Genomic DNA, 21,381 nt, shown 5'->3' with positions numbered 1-21,381 from the left:
CAAAAAAGGAAAAGTGTTCTTTCTGTAAGTGAAAATATTGCTTCCATAATAGTGATTTTGGCACAGGATGAAACCGCACTGAATGTAAAATGTGTTCATTTTTAACTGGCTTTGTGAAATGAAAGACTGTGAAAAGATATCAAGTGCAGTATTTACAGGATTAAAGACAATTTTGTTTCATGACTTCATACTACAGAATACTTGTCCTTGGTGAGAATACACTTTCATACTCTATGCATAGTAAATGTTTGTTGGCCAAGAAAATTCTGTGAAAGATCTGAGGTGTGTTAGGAAGTCAAAGGGAATCATTTGCTTTCATTAAAATGCAAACATTCTGTACTTCCAATTATTAATGTATAGAATGCATAAAATTGATTTGAAAATTTTGAAATAAATGTTTTTTTTCCAAGGTAAAATGATATACCCATACATTATAATGAAAACCACAACATCAGGAGTCTTTGGCACTCTAAACAACCCCTTGCTGAGAACTGGCATTGACTTGTATCTTACTAGGTACATCTACAAAAGCAAGGCATATGTCCACAAGTGCTACATAGTATGATATTAGAGCTACATTGAACAAAGGGTCACTCTGAAAATTGTATTGTACTGACTGAGGATAATATTATTGTATTACAGTTTTTCAGTATAAGGCAGATGTTTTTCCTTTTATGTTATTATTTACAATTTGTTGAGTTGAGTTCCATCAGTTCACTTTATTTAATTTCCACAAAATATATGAGCTATATGGTAGAACAGATTACATCACTACTAATAATTTTGTTTTGACCGAGTGCATCGGTATGTTTGGAAACCTATGGACATGACATGAGGACTTTTGTAGATGGACTGCATGAAAGTATTCCAGAATTATAAGAAATGTTGATTAATGAACAAAAGAATAACAGCAACACAACAACTGATAAGCAAAGAAAGTAATAATAATAGTAATAGTAATAATAATAATAATAATAATAATGTTATTTGTTATGTTAATATGAATGAAGATGTTTTAGATTTCATATATACACTGTCTATACCCAATCAAATCGATTAAACCGCATTTATATTTTCCAAACTGACATTAAATACAGCACAATGTAGTAGCTACTAAAAATTTTCAAACATTTATAACGGCACACATAGTGTAATGTAACATTTACTGGCACTTGTACCTCTGCTTTTCACATTGCCACCCTGTCATAATTTTTACAAACTGACAGTTGATTTAACCTGGATAAGAGAACCTGGATTTCAAAAAAGCACAGGACCTGAGACAAATCAAGTCTCAACTTTCTCATCTGCTACAATATACACTCACAGATTAGCTCAAACTGAACTTAAACTTTTGTTAAGTCCCTTATTACACCATTGTAAAACTGCCTTGAAAAGACTGAATATATTAGTCTCCTGAAAAGATGTGTTCTCTTCATTCTTTTGAATTTCTTTACCCTTGGACAGTGAAATAGTAGGCACCATGCAGACGTGTGTGGCAGGGGGAAAGGGAATTTGGGCCCGAAGGATTAAGTTTAGGTCCTCCTCAGAGGGTGCCACATAGACACGGGTTTCCTCAGTGTAGCCAGCATCTGATTCCAGTGAGTGATGCCCATGCCGCTGGCCTCGGGGCCAATGATCACATGACCCAAGTTTTCACCCCTGCCGTCATCTGTACACTCTGCCACGGTGACTCTCAGAGAGAGGTCCTGCACAGAAGAGAAACCAAGTCATGTATGTATGGATCTCAGTATTTCTGACAGAAAGGCACATATCAGGAGAGTGCAACATGAGCGGGTGTCAATAGAGCTACATGTTTAACATTTTCCCAAATATTTATTAGTTAAATGTAATGAGCTTTGTCTGATGTATAATTTGCACAGTTTTCTGTAATATTTACATGGACAATTAATAACGTGTTATAGAGACAACTTCTCTAGCATTATAGTTAACTGGCCACTACTGATTATATAGCTAGATATAGTCACCAATATTAAGTAGCACAATGAATATAAAAACCGTAGTGCACAGTGCATTGGCAATATACATGCCATTGAATATTATTAACAACCTCATAAAGGTTTGAGATGTTACTGAGAGACATTGCCTGTGTAACTCTGTTATTGCTGGAATAAATAAACCTCTGCAATGGAAGTTCTGAAGTGTTATGCTGCTCCTTGTTTTTTTCTTTTCCACAAGAAATAATGAGTTCAAAGCTGATTTGAGTGTTTTTCTTATCAACATGTTTTTGTTTGCAAGATATCTTTTTCATGAATGCAAATATGTTAATTTCTATGCAAGAGGAGAGTTCCTCAATGCTGTTAGGTGCCCTCATTATTTCTGAGTCATAAAGTCATAATTATGAGGATCCCCTAGTGCCATGTCTGTTCAGCTCTTATTCTAAAACTGTCGTGGCATTTTGAATGCTAATGAAATTACCTGAACATCACGACCCCAGAAGAGGAACTACTGTAATGTACTAAATGTTCTTGAAGTTGTCATTGTCTCCAAAGTTGATTTTTCTTTTTCGTGTCACAAATTTCCTTAGCTAAGACAATTAGGTAACTTTTTTTTTTAATGAACATATTACATATTGGACTTTTAACACTATCGGTACAGATTTGCACCTTTAGCAGAAATCTGAATCCATAGTCACCTGCAACACAATGGCTGGCACAGAGAAGATCATGGCTTCATTGAAGATGGGGTTTGTGTCATCTCTCTTTATAGAGGTCTTCTTCTTGCTGATCTTCCTGCCATCCTGAAGGAGGTACACTTTGACAAATGGATCTGTGTGCAGAAAAGACACAGAATCCTTCTGTTCACAAACTAGTTTTTTTGTTTTCGAGTATAACTTTACTTTGTGAATTAAGCTGTAAAACACTATGACTTTGCACACACAGATGTTTATTTTACATTTAAACATTCCTAATTACTATGAACCAAGATTGATCATCTCAGGTAATGTACCATTAAATAATAATAAAAAGTCATCCCCATTTGAGCTGTAAAATGTTTTTCAAATGAAAAGGTAAAGAAGTAAGGTGACATTGCATATTTCTGGACAAAGTCTATGTAAAAAAAAGGGTTTCTGTTGTGTGATTACCTGCTGTGGTCTTCCCATTGGTCCAAACCAGATTCTTAGCTTTGGCTACGACCACTGTAAGGCGTTCAGCTGTTGGCAGATAACTCAGTGACAGCAGTATCTCCCCCACAGCATCAACTGTCTATAGAAGACAGAGGAAGAGCATTGGTTTTTACTTGACAACAAATACAGTTCAAATGAAGCCCAATATGATAAATAATATCTTGATAGAGAAACATTTCAAAGAGAAGCAAGCCTGAGTTTCAGTTAAACACCTAACTGTTAAACACAGGGACAAAAAAAAAGAGTGGATTTCCTTTTTGTGGTAATTTCTTCATTGCTTTTAACCACAATATGAGATGTATGTAGAAATCACTTACCTGCTAAACGGTAGAGCAAAAAATGATAAGTAAAATTATTTTTTTCAGAAATGACAGAAAGAATGTAAAAACTAGTTCATAGAAAACCACTTGTGTCACATGAGAATACCCTCTATACCTGATCTCTGTGTGGTTGTGCTTTATTAAGTAGTGAAACTGGTGCATTTTAGAATTATTGCATGTAACAGAATGCATATCTGTATTCTGTTCATTAGTAAATCAAGTGTAATCCAAATGTACGCTGTGGCAGAGTTAGGGTCAGTTCTGAGGGCATGAGGGATTAGTTCCACAAGATGTTGAACTCTGGGGTGCACTGCAAATTGCCTAGAAGAAGGATAAGTAAAACCTGTAATTTGGTGCTCACAACCTCAAATTTCTATTCACAACTTCAAAATCCTCTAGTGAGCATCTAGTTGTTCAGTATATCTGCACAAGAAGAGAACCTTTTGGAAGATGGAAAAGCAGGCCGGAGGGAATGATAACTTGTATAGCCCATATAATGGTCCATAAAGATCCTCCCTAGAATAAACTCTTTGGAGGAGCAGAACACTTGCCCTTTAAGAAAACTAGACTTATGGCAATTTTAGTCAAAATGGTGACAGTTTAGACAGCTGCTCTCCCTAAACCTCTATACACCAGAGAACAAGCAGACATAGTTTTGTGCTTATGAGTGAAACTGAAAAGAGAAAAGAGGTGCTAAAATCATTACATTCGGTGATTAGACATTAAGATGCCTACCACCACCCTGAGAAGCGCAAACTGGAGACTTGCAATGGTTTAATTATGCCTCCCATGCATTGTTATCTGTAGTGTAAAAAGAAAACAGTGAGGGAGATTCTGTACAATTTCTTCACTGTGTATTTCACTATTCCTAATGTGTGATTGTGTGATCAGTGCTAAATCATGCATCTTTGGACCAATTTTGTTGGAGACTGCCCTGTCTTCAGTTCAACTTCCACAAAATGTTTAGTTTAATGTCATGTTAGATGGAGGAAAGTGTAATTCCAAGAAGAAAGAAACAATGGTGGCTTGTTGTTTCTTGATCAATTCAACTGAATCAGTGAATATCACATTGTCTGTAAAAAACATATCCAAAATATCTTACTTCCAAATTAATTCAGAGAGGACTTGATGGCAAAATTAGGCAAGGCAAATAATTACCTTATTGACATCTTGCAGATAAAGCCAAGCATTAAATGGCCGGATGGAGAGATCCAGATCAGACAGCTTCAATTCTGCAACTCCAGCACTTATGTTTCTCTCATCTGCATCAATCCCAAATGCAGAAAACCGCAAGCTGTATTCCTCCAGTGCAGCAGCATCAAGGGCAATGGAGAACCGCTCATCAAAGACCACTGTGAATGCATTCCTCTGCACCTGTTTGAATACAGACAGACTTGTGTGTATGTTTTAAGAGATTCAAAAACCATATCATACAGTCAACATGGGTTCTTTAGACCCGCCCAAATTGTATTATGTCTTATTTGTAAATCACAGTTTGACTTTAAACATCAGAGAGAGGTAGACTGAATAGCGAGAATGTGAGATTTACCAGCTTCAGAAAATGCTTATCTGAACTAACAAAATCTGACAAAAATACTCAGAATCCACTGGCCTGACCTGTATGCCTCTGAATAAACAATAATTATTTTAAAGAATATATTGGGGGCAGTAATCAGTGAAATCATTCTCTTTAGTGATGTTATTTTGCTGTCATAACAATGTTGCACGTCGGCCTGTATTCCCAGTTTATATAGATTATTACTGCTTGTATTTTGTCTTTTAATTTTAAGTTTAGTTTTACCCAGAGGGCTTTAATTTTTGTTGAATTGCAAACATATTCACTTCTTCACTTCTAAAATGATTCTACTTGAAGACACAGGCACTAGGCTTCCAGGAATATTGTGTTGTCTTTCAGCCTGAGGCAAAAGGAAAGAATGGGGAGCAAAGCCAAGCGTAACAGCTTGGTCTCTACAGGCACTGTAGCAAGCTCTAGAGCTGACATCAGCATTCTTCCCAACAATCTCCCCCAGTCCTCAGTCCTCAGCTGGGGGTAGTTAAACTGTCATTATTTGCCTGTGTATAAAACCTTTACACGGCACCACGGTGCTCTGATTCTTATCAGCCTGGAGGCAACCATGGAAACAGCTGATTGGCATTTGCCAAGGCTCAGATTATCCAGTAAAACCATAGGATGTTCACTGGGAGTGACTGGGATGTACAAGTTCACCGGCAAGGGGCCTCTCACCTTGGTGACGCCCACGTTCAGCTCCTCGGGCACCAGTGTGACACAGATGAAACATCCAGGGAAAGTTTCCTCCTCTTTCTCCAGCAGATCTTTACCCTGGTGCAAGGTAATATGGAGTGTGCTGACTCGAGCCTCATACTCCAGGGTCACCTCCAGTTGGCCAACGGTGAACTCATGGCCAAAGTTGTTGGCCACAGAGGAGATGGAACTGAGGGAGTCAGTTGAGATGGAACGATTCAGCTGCATGGTGCCGGCTGGATCCAGCTCACGGCTCATCAGCTCCAGTGTGCCCAGTTCCCGAAGTCCGTCTGGAGTATCTCCGAGTTGGAGGCTTGGCTTACGGCTGGCAGTGGATGCTCTCCGGTGGTTGTTGGCTGCCATTCTCTGCACAAAACAGAACACATGTGATGGAGAATAATAAGCTCTTTGCTGATATTTGGCCCACTTGGATATTAAAATATTGTCTTTTAGATACCTGGTTATTGTTACCCTCTCTCGCATACTGAGTATAAATCTGAATGTTAAAGTCAGTCAGAGGCATCTGAATGGAAGCTTGTTATATTAATACTCTGTAGTATTGCTGTAACTCAGGCAGGTATGTAAGGTCTCCCATAAGTATGGAAGAACAAGAGCAGGATCAGAATCCTTAAAAAAAATGGACAATGTCCTAGGAGCTGGGGAGACGACTGACTTACCTTTTGTCTGACCTCTGAGAAAGAAGTGCCATATTTTTCCTGAAGGTAGCGGTAGTCGAAGTTTGGATAGGGGGAGGGCACAGGGAAGGTGCCAGACTTCCACAGCTTCCACAGGTTAATCCCCACCACCCCCAGCAACACCAGAAATCCTGTGATGTAGATGCCAACCTCCCAGCCAGGGGGTTCACGAACCACTTACACACAGAGAGGTGAGAGGGAGAACAGTTATTTATTGTATGTTTCAGTGAGAGTATTGACAACTGAAATGCCATTTTTTATATGTAGAATATTGAAGATTTTATTTAATCACGACGCTCAAGTTCACATAAAAAATTGCAAAAAGGCACCAGAGGGTTTAAATAACACTGTTTTGTCATATTCTGATTTTCACCAAAAATTGCAGGTTTAATAACCTCTGAGGCACCCAGAAATAAAATAAAATAAAATAAAATAAAATAAAATAAAATAAAATAAAATAAAATAAAATAAAATGAAATAAAATAAAATAAAATAAGATAAAATAAAATAAAATAAAATAAAATAAAATAAAATAAAATAAAATAAAATAAAATAAAATAACAAACTCCACTCTCAATTGTCTATACATCTGGGGACAGACAGAGTATGAGGTAGTGGGGATGGTGGAAGGGATGCTCTTTTAGGTGAGTGTTTACCAACTCCTGGCTTGGGGACTACTTTAACATGGGTTTTTTTTTGTCTAGCCCATCTTCAACAGACCTAATACTCACATGAGTTCTCTAATCTAAGTGTCCTCTAATCACCCAGATTATATATTAAAGAATAAACCAGATCACTTTTCTTTGCACTCTTTTCTTTACTTCAACAAGCAAAGCCTCTTACTTTATAAAGAAAAAATATTCTCTGTACTTCTTGATTAATAGTCACTCTGAACAAAGAGACCATAACTGTGACTCAGAGGTACTCAGAGCAGACAATGAAGCTGATTGTCACAACATTCCATTCCCTTTAAGAATACGAAACATGGTGCGAAGTGTGAGCACGCTATCTCAAGCCAAGGAACTGGGTATGCAGTGACAGATGGGAATGAGGCTGGATCTTGCAGTTCTATCAGGGAAAAGGGCCACAATATATTGGCAGTGAACCAGTCAGGGTGGTGTCATCATCAGATATGAGTCAGAAGTCCATGGGAGACAACATGTTCTTAAACACGTTCTCAGCTCTAAGACTTCAATTTAGCAAACATGTCAAAGAACCCAGTTACTGCTGAACTTGGCAAGATGCTTGAACAGAAGGAGAAGAGCTTGTTTACACAGTATCATCATGGCCTCTTAAGCCCAGTCCTTCATGCATGAATCTGGGGAGCATGCTCTCTTTTTTCTTATAATTATGTTACATTTTATATATCAAATAAATGATGTTTAAATGATCTGTACACAAATAATGTGTGATAAAACACCAAAGAATAATCTGTAAATGTACCTAATATAATTAATTATGATTAATTAATTAGTTACAAAAATTAGTAAAGAAGTTGTCAATAGTTTGTTCTAGTGCCTTGCAATTTACTCATCAGTAATCATTATTATAAAGGGTTATCAGTTATATGTACTATTTGATTCTTTTTTTTTTTTTTTTTTTATTGCAAGATGTTTTTCAGCATAACACTGCATGCTAGCACTCTCTGATATGGCAGAATTTGGCATTATAATATTTTATATATTTTTCTACACCAAAATAATTAATAGGGTGATAGGCCATCACGAGCCAGAACAGCTTCACTGGGCTTTAGTACAGTGTCTAGAGCTCAGTTGATGGAGTGCAACTCCGTTTTCCACCAGACATAACACCATTTGGAGTTTTGGTGTTGATGGTAGTGGGGAGTGCTGTCTCAGGCTCTTCTCCCCTATCACTGAGATGTCGACAGCATGTGGTTCACACTAATTTCATGCTAGTCAAGCCACCAAAGTCAATGAAAAAGGCTATAGCATTGTGCCTTGTGAGATTTTTGGAGCTGCTGCTGTCAGACAAAGAGAAACCAAGCTCAAAAAAGTAGTGAAGTTTCAAAATATTCCTGCCGTCTTACGTAATGTGAAATGTTATGTTGAAGATGGTCTTTTCATCATAAAATCCTTGACAGGATATAAAGATGATAGTTACAAGAACTTTTCATTGGAGGTCATATTGTGAAGAGAGACTTCTTTTCAAAATCAGTATTCAGTAAGAGAGGAATGAGGGCATCCACAGAGTCTGCGAGTTAGGGCCAGCAATATGAATGACAGCGGGGCCTGTGTCTGTCTTGTATGAAATAGGATGTCAAGAGCCCTGTCCTGCAGAGTTCAGTGCTGCCGCTGATCTGCTTCACTAGGCAAAAAGATTGGGCTTTAGGCATTGTCTGCAGGTTTACCCATCAGTGTGGCAGCTGGGGGGCCAAAATAACGGAGCCACAGAGTCAGCTTTTTTGATGTATCTGAGGTACATGCAGTCTCATCAGCTGTAGGGTACCACTGGGGTCAGTATCACACTGACAACTACAGTCTGTGCACTGAGCCTCCCGCACCGTCTGAATGGGGCCAGCGAACTTGCCATTTGTGCCTCAGTTTGCCAGTAGGCATAAAAGGCAGCTGATTCACCTTCAGTGGCTCTTGCTAGAGTTATGACTACAGTCAAGTTGTCATCCTCTAAGTGAGGTCTCTTGTGCCTGTGCTGCCTGGCTTTTCAATTAAGTAATTTCTAATAATTTCCTCTTAAATCACATCAATTTTGCAAGACTGTGTAAGTGCTTTTAAATATGCAACACACATGGTCATAGATTCACTGGAGTAATTTGTATGCTGATAAAGTTGTTGTAGAAGAACACTATTTCTTTATAAAATGCCCATTTAGAAGTTCCTACACAGGTATGTGTGTATCTGCCTAATGTGAAAAATGTGAAGTCTTTCAATGCTGACACAAGGCTGGAAGATAACTCTTCCTTTTTTTGCTAATAATATCCAGTTCCATTTACAGCATGAAAATTTGAAAGCAAAATTTCCATAGTTCAGACATTTCAGTGAAAAATAGATCAGGAGTAAGGTTGGAAATCACAATGGTGAGTATAGACATGCTTATTCACAAAAATATGTATGAAAGAACTAATGAGTACACTTACAAAACGTTTACTATCTTCTCTAGATCATTTCTACTATAGCAAAGCATAGCAAAGCAATTTCCCAAGCAGTGAATAATGATTGCCACCGTATACAACTAAGCCAAATAATCAGTACAACCATGTAATCAGTTCACTGAACTAGACAGCAAAGCCAACTGTTGAGGTGAAGCAATAGTGAGACCTTAAATTATTGACACAGATGTGTCACATGAGTCCCCGGGCCTGGCTTTGGGAAACCCTGTCCTAGGACAGACACTTTAGGTGGCTATACTGGCACAGGGGGATAAGATAGTAATTGACTATACTCTAGCTACATTAGAATGGTGTGAATGTGGCTCATACACTTACCGCTCACATGGTAGTCAGATATGTCCCTGCCGTGCACTGAGGACATTATGCAGAAACCTACCTGCAATAAAAGAGTGAAAAAAAAAAGTTAAAAAATTCTCAGATCAAAACTGAAAGGTTTAAAGCAAATATTCTACTCTTTGTAATGACATGAGAAGATTACAGCTTGATTCTTGACCTGTCAGAGTTATTGAGAGAGCGCCACCTCTTTGTGTCACCTTTGTCATCCAACTAAGCTTCTTTTCCATTTTTCACATTTCAGACCTTGGATTCAAAAGTGGTTACAACTATTAGGTCCCTATTTTCACAGCTGTTTGCTGACAGAGTGGAGGACTCTGAAACAGACTTTAGTACTTTAGTACAGTATTTGAACAGTAAAACTGTTAACAGTAGCATTTACCATGAGGTGCTCTAAAGCATAACATGTTGTGCAATCTCACAGAAGGCGTGACCCTGGACAACTTAATTTGGAGCTTTGATTCACTGCTTCTCTGAATTCTGAATCTGCGTAAAATATGCTGGGAATCTCTTCAGGGGGATCCTATACCTTAGTCGGTGGTTTGGCAAAACTCCTACTAAGGAATTCCTACTTTTCAAATGGTACATGATAAACTCCTGTCAATGAGCCTCTTAAATTGCTGTTTGAAGAATCCCTTTAATGAGAGCAAGTATATAAGTATATTAAAATGATGTTTTGAAAATCTCCTCAGTGAGAGCTTGTACTTTAATACTGTGAATTGAGAGGGCCATTATCAGTAAACTACTTCTTTCATGTGGTGTGTTGATAATCTTCTCGTTGGTAGTCTTTACACTTTGTCTAGGATGGTTATGGGTTTACTCCTTGTACCTACCCTAATATGATGTGATGATGAACTTGTCAAATGTTACATAATGCAGCTGTGAGCAGACCTCTGGACTCTGTTACAAGTGCAAGTCAAGACCAAAGTGCTATTTCAGCTAAAGGAATCTCTTTACTGAAGCAATCAAATCAATGGACTTGAATTTCTGTGTTAAAAACAAAGAAATAGACAGACAGAAAGACAGACAGACAGACAGAACAACTGTGAGCAGTCCACATTTCCTCATTTTCATAGGTCTCAACTGTCTGTGTATGAAAGACTTGAAAAAGGCCATTTACTTGCCCCGTACCACTGTGGACAGATGCCTTCATTTGGGAGGGAAAAATTATGTAGGTTAATCATTGGTGTTACTGTTATTAACTAAAACCTATGAACTATGCATGCTGCATCACCATGCCAACACTGTGACTTCCTTCTGTTCTGGGGAATGGCCCAAGTGTATGAGGCAGGGGGGAAAATGAACGCAGGTATATAAATAAGTCAATCTGTGTGAAAGACGAGGGACATGGATGATTAGAACAGCGTTATGGGGCAAAGCCGGTCATCACAACACTTTCTTTCTAAAGTAAGCAGGTAAGTTCTGTGATACAAAGTCCAAAGATACAGATAAAGATGACAACTATATGTGTGGCAGCTGGCATACTAATGTGAACTGGCTGCCCAATTGTTGCATGAATTCCAGAGGTGCTAAGATTACTTTGCCAAGCTGTCTAATTGTCAGTGCATCATGGGGAGAGGGGCAAAAACTCAGCTGTAATGTTGATATTCTCTTGAATGTGCAGGCACTGTGATGATGTTTTCATGTTTGCACATCCATAACCTCTCTCTCATGTGAACAGCTTATTAGTTCCAAAATCATTTTGATCAAAGTTTTTACTTTTGGACAGTGTGCTTAGCATTGTGTTAATAAATTTCCTACAGGAGAAGTGTTTTTCGGCTACTGTGTTGGGTTTGTTTGTCAAGGAATCAAATGTATACAAGTGAGTTACAAATGTATACCAGTGAGTTACCATCAACATTGCTTTGAAGCAATGGGTTGCAGTAAAATAGTCTTAAGTAGTGCCTCCAAATGTGGGCGATACACTGTGTTACAGCAGATCCTCATATGACAAAAATGACCTTTTGCTCACACTGTATTCACCGAATAATGATTAGAAAGAGAACAATGGATAAGCAGCCAAGTGCCTGTTTACAATTACACTCATATCCATGAAAGCCTATCCGCATGTTTAACACACGCACACACATGTATACATGGAGTAAATGAGTGAGCTTCAACACTCTGCGTAAACCAGTATTCTCCAGCTCTAAAGACACTTCAGCTCAGGTTGACCATCACCGAGCATATCTTATAATGACTTTTACAATTCATAAGCTGTTTCAAATTAAGCATGGTGGGCTTGTTACGAAAACAAATCAAATCTTATTTTCTTTTTATTGTACTTTTAAAACCCTGACACATCAGCCTCTTTCACACACCATGACGTGGATTAAAAAAAAATAACATTATTTGGAATTTCCACATATTTTAAAAGGTGTTTCATGGGTTTTTAGGGATTGCATCCTTCTTGGATTTCAAAATGTATTGTTTTTTTGTTTTTTTTTTGTAGTTAGATCTTTTGCTTCAAGTGTATATGCTTTATTCTAAGATAAATATACAATGCCAAGAATTCGTTCCAGTCTTATTTCCAATATCTGCCGCAACATGGTTGAGCAAGACAAAATGAGGACTGTACTGCCCTTCATGCTGTGCTATTTTTGAAGCTACAAAATCTTGTGTAAGTTGACAGCATGAGTCATACTTCATAAACCCTTTCCTTTTACCTTCATCCACCCCCTTCTCCACACCCTACTCTCTTAGCTTCCTCTCCTTTTTTTTCCTCTTAGGAACTGAAGCTTGGAGAAAAGCATAACGCTAATGACATGAAGAAGGAGCAAAGGAAAAAAAAACATGAAAAATACTCAGTTCTTGGGATGAAGTTTGCAATTACAGGGCGAATGAAATAACTGGTGGAGTGCAAGCTTGAAATAAATGAAATGGCAAAACAATGTCAAGCGTTTCTTCTCTCTTTTTCCTTCCTCTTCCTCAGCTACCCCTTACCCTCGTTATATCCATAATGCATTAGAGATTCAGTCACTTGCATGCTTAACTGCCCTACCTAGTCTTACACACACACACACACACACACACACACACACACACATATATATATATATATATATATATAAATATATATATATATATATATATATATGCATATACAGGACTACCTAGTTGCTCAGTTACTCCAACATTAAGAATTTCTGTGTATTTGATACATAATGAGGAGTTTAAACATGCAACATGAGAATAGCCATACAAATGCATTTTGATCTTTTTCTGCAAGTTACACTGAAAATACAACTGACTGTTGCTGTAGAACAAATATCTTGAACAATCATAAACCACAACAACATTGCAATGTATACAATTTTTTGCATATTATAAAAGCTTGAGTTAATCATAATACCTAATTTGTCCACTTTGTACAAAACCCCCTAGTCCACTAATTATGTTTCTTTTCAATTCAGCAATAACACATACTGTCATACGATTAATTAGCATGGCTCTTCAATTCTGAGTTAGTGACGCTTATTGAAGAATGTTGCTGTGCCTGTTTAAATTGCCGCTGAATGCAGAGAGTCCTTTGTGCTGTGGGGGGTGTTGCCACTGCCCACGCTCTGCCTGTGAAAACCACAGGAACACAGATAGGCTGCCACTCAGTGCATCTGTTGTGAGAGAACTGAGCCATCTCCTAGACATTCCCTCTATACTAGGGAACTGAAGTGTCTCAATTCATAAACAAGCAAATTAAAAGAAAAAAAAAAACAGCTTAGCAAAATTTTACTCATGACTATAATCTGTTGGGTGAAGTAATGTGAAATGATAGGATGGGAGGAAAGGAGAGTGAGAGAAAGAGCCTTTATAATTCATAATGCAGTTGCAAAGGTTTAGTCCAAAACTGTATTGGCTGAAGAAAGAAAGGGGCTTGTCCTATTTTTTGCTGAGGATAAATGAAAAAGTGTACTTCCCTTTATTGGTCGTCAATACTAAAACACTAGTGATCAATAATAATGGACGCTGCATTGCTGTGGGAAGGCGGGGGAAGAGAGAGAGAGAGAGAGAGAGAGAGTGCTCAAATGTGCTTCTCTCAATGAGGGAGCACAGCTAGCAATGTCTAATAAATCAAGTTTGTGCCCATGCAATGAGTCATTATAAAAATTAACCTCATCGCCACCACACAATAGTCTGAACTGACTGAAAATCATGATGATAGTGGACAGTCCACTGTTACTTCTCTCAAATCTTCTCTCTTCCTGATGCCTAATAATAAAATATGTGTTATTAGTACTTTAGGCCTGATACTTTTTCTTCTTAAAACTATAGAGATACCAATGGTCTTAGGCTCAGATGTAACCCATACTGCCGTTTACATGCCATATGAACATGGTGAAGCTGCTTACTCAATGTCACCATGAACTGAACATACAGGAGAATTCTCTGCTGCTATTTTTCACAGTTTTGTCTCTTCTGCTTGTCATACGTCTGGTGCTGAATTTTGATGCTGATCACACTGCCAGCAAAGAATTACAGACTGTGGCTGTGCTTTGCTATCTGACAGTGTTCTACTATTAATATCACTTTCTAACTACGTAATACTATACGTGTATGAGTATACAGAGCATAAAGAGTACATACTTTTACTCTTAAGACAAAGTGTGGGAACTGGATCTGTATTACAGTTATGTAATTGCAAAATGAATCATACTGAAAATTTATTGCACCCTCTAACAGAATAATGTTCTTTAGTTAAGATACGTTCAATATGTACTGTCTGTTAGTATCAAGGAAAGATGTATTGGTATATCCCATTGTGCTCTTTATATGTGTGCGCTGGTATTAAATTAAAGCCTTGCTGGAGTATCCCTGAAGGCCCCACAACAATACACCAAGCAGCTAGGTGACCATGACAACCCCAGAAAACTATTGCATCTGTATCATTACAGAAGCATATTGTTCTTGTTCATGATCACTGAAAGGCAAGAAAGTGAAATCTTTTCTACTGAATGCACGCACAACGTTTTAAACGACGTACCTTTATCCTTGAAGTATTACCGACCACCTTTTTAAGATTTCAGAATATGCATTACTATCAGTAAAGGGTAGGTAAACAGTTCTGTTTGTCTTTGGAAGTGTGTGACGATTTTTTTCACGTTCTACCACTTTTCCACAGTTTTGTAGTAGGAGATATATATGTTTTTAATTTAATCAACTGATGATTTTTTAAAGCGGATTGAGATGATAGAATGATGCCGAAGGAAACTATTTTTTCGTGGAAATTTCGTGACGTCAACCGAAAGGGCCTGCATGATTGCCATACTAAGGGTTGCAAAGGGACTTAGTCGGTAGTGTTGTATTTGTTTTCTTATCCACTGTATACAAATCTTTTCACCTTTCCAGGATGAATTAAATTAAATGCAACGAGTTATTTCCAATGAACATCGCACATTTCAGTGGTTCTGAAAGGACAGCTCCTACTGAACCTAATTGTGCGCTAATTGATAAATTGTGAAAACTGTTGAGAGCCTTCAGGCAAAAGAAATTGCCACGGTACCTAAGAAGTGTGTGCAAAACAGTCAAGCACCGACAAAACATGAAAGGATTAAGAAGCTATTAAGCTGTACATTAAACTGTCAGGCATCTTAAAGTCTACTTTCTTCTGTACGGTCATCAATTAAACATATGACTTTCTGGCAGAGAATTCAGTTCTATCACCGCGTAAAATCGCATACACAAATACACCACGTTTTACATTGATCTTTAAAACGCAGGAATTGCCACAGCATTGTGTGATTACTGGACGGATGGTAAGTAAACAAGACGAGGACACAAAAGTGTACCCTTTAGCCTAAGACAGTCTTCATACATCGGATGATCATCTCTGAAGATAGAGAACCAAAGAATGGCATAGCTGCACTTACCTTAAATGAGTTTTCTTTTGGTGCAGCGAGGAAGGGGGAGGGGGAAACTCCACCGGTCTCCCTTCTCCAGCTCAGTCGCCACTCTCCATCAAATGACACCGGTTCCTCTTTCCCAGGGAAACACCGCACATCAGTTACATTTCACAGATGCAGATGAAGTCAGATGAAGTCAGTAAAGGATCTGTTCGATGGTGGTCAAACCATTTGTTTTCATTAGCGAGATGACACACGGTTCTTCGAAAACGATGCTTTACACTTGGTGCTGGTTGCGAAGCAAGGTCCTGTTGAAAACGCTGTTAAGAGCGTTTCTGAAGTAGCGCTCCTCCCGACTGCAGAAGTCCCACCCCTGCAATGCAACTTCTAGCACTTGACTAGAATACACTGGAGCTTGCATACGAAGGTTATCCTTAAGTCTTCATTTTGTTCGCCTAACCTGCAAAAGTGCTGCATTTTGTACTGTTCACATACCGTGAGAGTGGCGTCTCTTTCTGAATCCCAAGTTGCAGTACCATCATCATGAAATGACCTTTTCTGTAATTTTAGAATTTCAAATCATGAATACACCACGAGGGCAAAGATGACAGAGGTGAAGTAGTGAAGGAGAGAGCCCTCACCAGCATTGCATTTGTGGCTAGTCAATTGTATTGTAAATGACAAACAATAACCATTAGACAGCACCAAAATATCTGCTTTGCACTAATGCATAATATTGAAATACTACTGTTCAGGTGCTAATTGCTGGCATTGTTGGTGTTTGGTTGTACAGGCATATTGTGTGTGTGTGTGTGTGTGTGAGAGAGAGAGAGGGAGAGAGAAAGAGTAGCTCTGTCATTTCTGTCATAAGGGGTTATTTATTTCATGAAGAGGATATTGATTGTGTGGTATATTGTGTGAATAGTGTTCAGACCCATGGGGAGGCAGTTGAGGACTCCTTTACAGGCTTCACCGATAAACAGTAAACAACTGGATATACAGGGCGGGATGAAATAATAGACATACCCAATAATACATGAATATTTAAAAACAATAGATATTTGTCTTAAGAACGGCTTTCATACTTTGTGGATACTGTTGAACCAATTTTCAAGCTGTAGAAAGACTCAAGTTCTTTTAGGGTTGGGAATGGAAATCTACCACTCAACTTGTACTTCAGAACATCTCATAAAGGTTCAGTGATGTTTATGTCTGGGGGAATGGAGAGATCTTAAAAGGAATTTGACTTCATCCATATATTTGTGAAACCACTCTTGAATCTGCTCAAGTTTATAAGTGTATGGGGGCATAACCATCTTGGATTATGCAACATTTTATGGAAACCATCAGGTGCATTTAGCCACCTGCAAGAACCACCATTCCACTCACCGTGGTTTGAAGGTATGACTCACACAAAATGGCTCCACAAACCAAATGGATCTACTCAAATTTTACTGGCTGTTGAACAGGTGATTTGGTCTTATGCATAGATCTGAACCCATTTGGATGTAGGAAATGGACTAAAAGACAAATGCTCAGACTGTATTTTTGTTATTGCTTAGGTGTTCATATGCATACTACATAATATAATGCATTTTTGCATATTTGCCATGGTTACAAGCGGTTTTCAAATGGCACAGAACCCCTTTTCTGATAAAAGGTACTGTTCAGACTCTTTCAATAACTGTTTGATGTCTGATGTTGTCTGATAAACTTACATTATCACAGATCTGCTACACTTATTGGTAACTAGTATTTACTATATTACATTTCCCTTATTCATTTACCAGACGCTTTTATCCAAAGTTACTTCTAACTGAGGCAAAATACAGCCCAACCCTGAAGTGATTAGAGAACTAGCTATGGTGTAAATTCTACAGCTAAGTTCAGCTGATACAAGTGTGGTACACAGCTTAATACAACTTGTATTTTTGTCCTGAAAGTTGTGATTTTGTAGCTTCAGAGTTCAAGTCCTTTTTATGTGGCATATCCATTCTTTTCACTACCCCTGTATCATTTACATGTATCGCTGCTAATGCCTGCACTCACATCAGAGATGCACAAATACATTTATTTTGCCTCACTAAAACAATTGTAATTCATAAAAATTCAAAATTTGTTTGTTTGTCACTTTTATTGCAAATGTGCATGTATACAGTACTGTCAAAGGAGAACATCACATAAAACGAAACAATTAAATACACAAAGAAAATAAGAGAGACAAAAAGGGTTCAATCTGATTAATTATCCTCTGTTTGAATCAGTCACCACTTTCCAATCCTGTTTTCATTGCTTGGATCTTAATTGAAAAAAATGGCCTGTCACCATTTTGAAGATTAGCAATTTGTGCACTTTTGCTTACAAGCCACATTGATCAGTGAGTTGATTAAAGTGAGTGGGACGGTTAGTGCATTTTTCCAGCCACATCCCACGTCTTACTCAACAAGATTATGACGGGTCTGCTCTGTTAAGACGAAGGAATACAGCTTTAATGAATCCAAAAATGTGCAGGTGCATTGATGCTGTGGACCACTGACAAACAATGAGGGAGCCAAAAGCGAACACATTACTGTTTATAAATGCTTTAAAAGACACGCGTGTGTAAAACCATTTCAGGCATTCTGACAAACTAAAAATAAACTAAACTTTCCTCTCAATTCAATCTGATCTCTGGCCCTGCCATTACACAACTCTCTGTTACACAACCATGGAATATCTCTGGCTAGAGAGGATAATCATTCAATGAGCAATGGTATGGAGCTGCTTGTAAGTAATTAATATTGCAAATATTCTGAACTCAGTCTCAGTCTCAGTCTTCTGGCAGTCAAATGATCAAGTATATAAATATCAGGTATATCAAGGTTGGTTATTAATACTGCAGATATTCTTAACTTGGCCCTGTCTTTCACACTCAGTTCTTTTGTTTTTACTAGTTGGACCTGTTAGCATGAGCATTGTGTGCAACTGATGTAGAACTGGGACCATTATGTGATACACTTTTGGTCTTTTCTTGTGTGATAACTCCCGTGCTGTACTGTTGAGGGTAAACATATTTTCCATTGTAAAAACAGAGGTCAAGGCTTATGAACTGACGTCAGAATGGGAGGCATGTATGGCCAAACTTGCCTCTCATAACATTAACTATGTCACAGTATTACATTAGCATTTCTGCCTGGACAAACATACAGTCAAAATGTCTAGAAACAAAATGAATTCCTCTTATGTGCATGTGCTACCAAATCAGGCGAAGGAAAGTAGACAGTGGAACCTGTCCATAATCCCCTCATGAACTACTGTGTCAATATATTGATATTGAGTTTAGATGCACTTTGAAATATATGTCAATAAAACTCCTAAATTTTGAAAGGTTTGAGGGCCTCCACACGAAGCTTGCTTTTGCTAGAAATTAGAACACAATGTACTCTGGCGTGGTGAGTGGTACGGTCGAGAGTGAGAGAATGTCTCCACCATGTGGGCGACACTGAGAGCATCAGAAATGTATATGCAAATTAACTTACCATTTTGCCCAATCCAAATCTATGTATGTCAAAAGTAATCCCTACATGCAGACCCCCATGACAGGCACCGTTGTGGTAATTACTTTTTTTTGTGGTTTTAGTATACGGCACATTACCAGTGTTTCTTTATGTCATTTCTCAGTTAGTTACAGATTGGGGGAACCATCCATGTTTGACGTCAAGGCAAACCATCCATACACTAAAATACATAATAACCTTAACATTAATACTTGTAATAAATGGTAGTTATAACACAGTACTTACATTAATACATAATACGTATATGTGCACAAACAACATCCTGGACAGCTGATCATTATTTGTGGGATGACTTTTTTTTTTTTGAAGACTAAAAGAAGGCAGCAAGGAGGCAACAGAGCAGAAAAATAATGAGTGAGCTGACACAGTGTTATAAAAACATATATCATTATTTATTACTATTGGTTAACTCAATCAACAATTAATGACCATTTGGCCATGAGTTATATTTATATATATTTATATATGTATAAAGCAGAGAGAGCTCCTTTGTATTTTCAGTAGCGATTAAAATGTACTAGCAAACAACAGTAAAAGACACTGTTGGTAATACTACTATAAACATTGCATGTTGTAAATGGAACATCCAAGAACCATTCTCCTTACTGATGAAGTGGTTAACTTATTAAGTAAGTTATTTAATTATTTGCACCAGGGTAGGAACAACAAAAGTACTGTACACACGTCAGCATTCAAAGGCTCTTTCCCAAGCGTGTACAACACTGTATGTTTTGTATTTTATGAAGTCTTTGTTCATGTGAAGTCACTGTTCATATATTTCTCCCAAGACAAATGGGGATGACAAGGAACACACTGGATTAAAGTGAGGTGTGGTATTCACTCCTCATCACACGAATCGATCAAGCATCGGTGCATTGTACTCCGTAACAAAACTGTTGATTACATTATATGAGTTAAAAATATATTAGATCTTAGAAAAAAAGTGTTCACTCTAAAACACTAGGACAGCCACCAGTGCAGTCCTCATGCATTCCTCAGTACATCAACCATGACAGCAGCAACCTGGACTCTGCAGCCCAGAGTCCCTCAAGACAAACATGAGCATCTTGATGGGTCTGGTCTCTGTAGTCAAATCACAACCACAAAACATATCAGTGGGTGTGATACTTCTTAGAATTGGGCAAACACTGAGGAACGGGATTCCTCGTTTCCGTACATTACGTTAGCAGAGATACGGTGCTCAAAACCTCCTGAACATAGAACCGTACAGACACACATTCTTTTGACAAGTCTGAACCTATACATAGCATCATACATCAAGTGTTCATATCTCACACACATCTAAATGTATAAACATTTTACCACAACCAACAGGATGGATATACCCTCAGTGCAATAACAGTAACAAGTGTTCGAAATGGCTCCAATAACTATAAAGATGGGTTTCATTTGGATTAATTTTGTTTCGTATGTGAAAAAAAGAAACACATCACTGTGTCACACTGGAACCATGTGCAAAAACATAACACGATATATGAGGGGAGAAAAAAAAAAAAAAGATTTTTACAAGTATAATATTGGTATCCTGTGTGAAATGCTGAACACTGCTGTCATTGCATCCTCAAAATCAAGCTCATAATGTGTGTAAAAACAGTATTATATGTTAAGAAAAAGGTTTGTAATGCTCTCCAGTATCAAATATTTGTATATTTGTAATGACCCTTACATTCTAATCTACCACAATGTTTTTCTGTACAACTGCAGACCACCATTATTTTAATTATGTAATGCACGCACTCTGATATGATGTTATCTGTAATGAGAGATTCCTCTTACATTTCATCAGCATTGATTTCTTGGAGTGTACAGGGGCTTTCCCTGTGATCCTAATAAATCTGATCAGTATGCAGACAGGTTTAGTGTTGGAGGGAGCAAAATGGGGCCCCACTGGTCTATCCTGAGGCAGGTCAGGGCTCTATGGGTTGAGATGCATGTATGTGTGTGTGTGTGTGTGTACATGATTAAGGCAGTGGTAATTCTTATTTTACATTGATCTGGAGCTTGTATGTGTAGTGTTAGGGTACTTAAATGCACAAGAGAGTAGATGGAAGCAATCTAGGGGCAT

At 38.0% G+C, this 21,381-nt stretch overlaps 1 protein-coding gene across 1 annotated transcript; it reads right to left on the bottom strand.

The window, feature by feature from the left end:
• Positions 1-1,081: 1,081 nt before the first annotated feature.
• On the bottom strand, positions 1,082-9,945 carry syt12 (synaptotagmin XII). Its single transcript, XM_030784933.1, has 7 exons — positions 9,884-9,945; positions 6,406-6,599; positions 5,711-6,094; positions 4,624-4,839; positions 3,104-3,224; positions 2,654-2,787; positions 1,082-1,706 (listed from the first exon to the last, which is right to left on the bottom strand). Exons 1-7 carry the CDS (start codon positions 9,927-9,929, stop codon positions 1,533-1,535), a joined length of 1,269 nt encoding a protein of 422 aa, XP_030640793.1. The 5' UTR covers positions 9,930-9,945; the 3' UTR covers positions 1,082-1,532.
• Positions 9,946-21,381: the final 11,436 nt, after the last annotated feature.

This window comes from Chanos chanos, chromosome 1 (assembly GCF_902362185.1).
Source record: "Chanos chanos chromosome 1, fChaCha1.1, whole genome shotgun sequence".
Classification (NCBI taxonomy): domain Eukaryota; kingdom Metazoa; phylum Chordata; class Actinopteri; order Gonorynchiformes; family Chanidae; genus Chanos; species Chanos chanos.
This window is presented reverse-complemented; position numbering and strand designations above follow the sequence as displayed.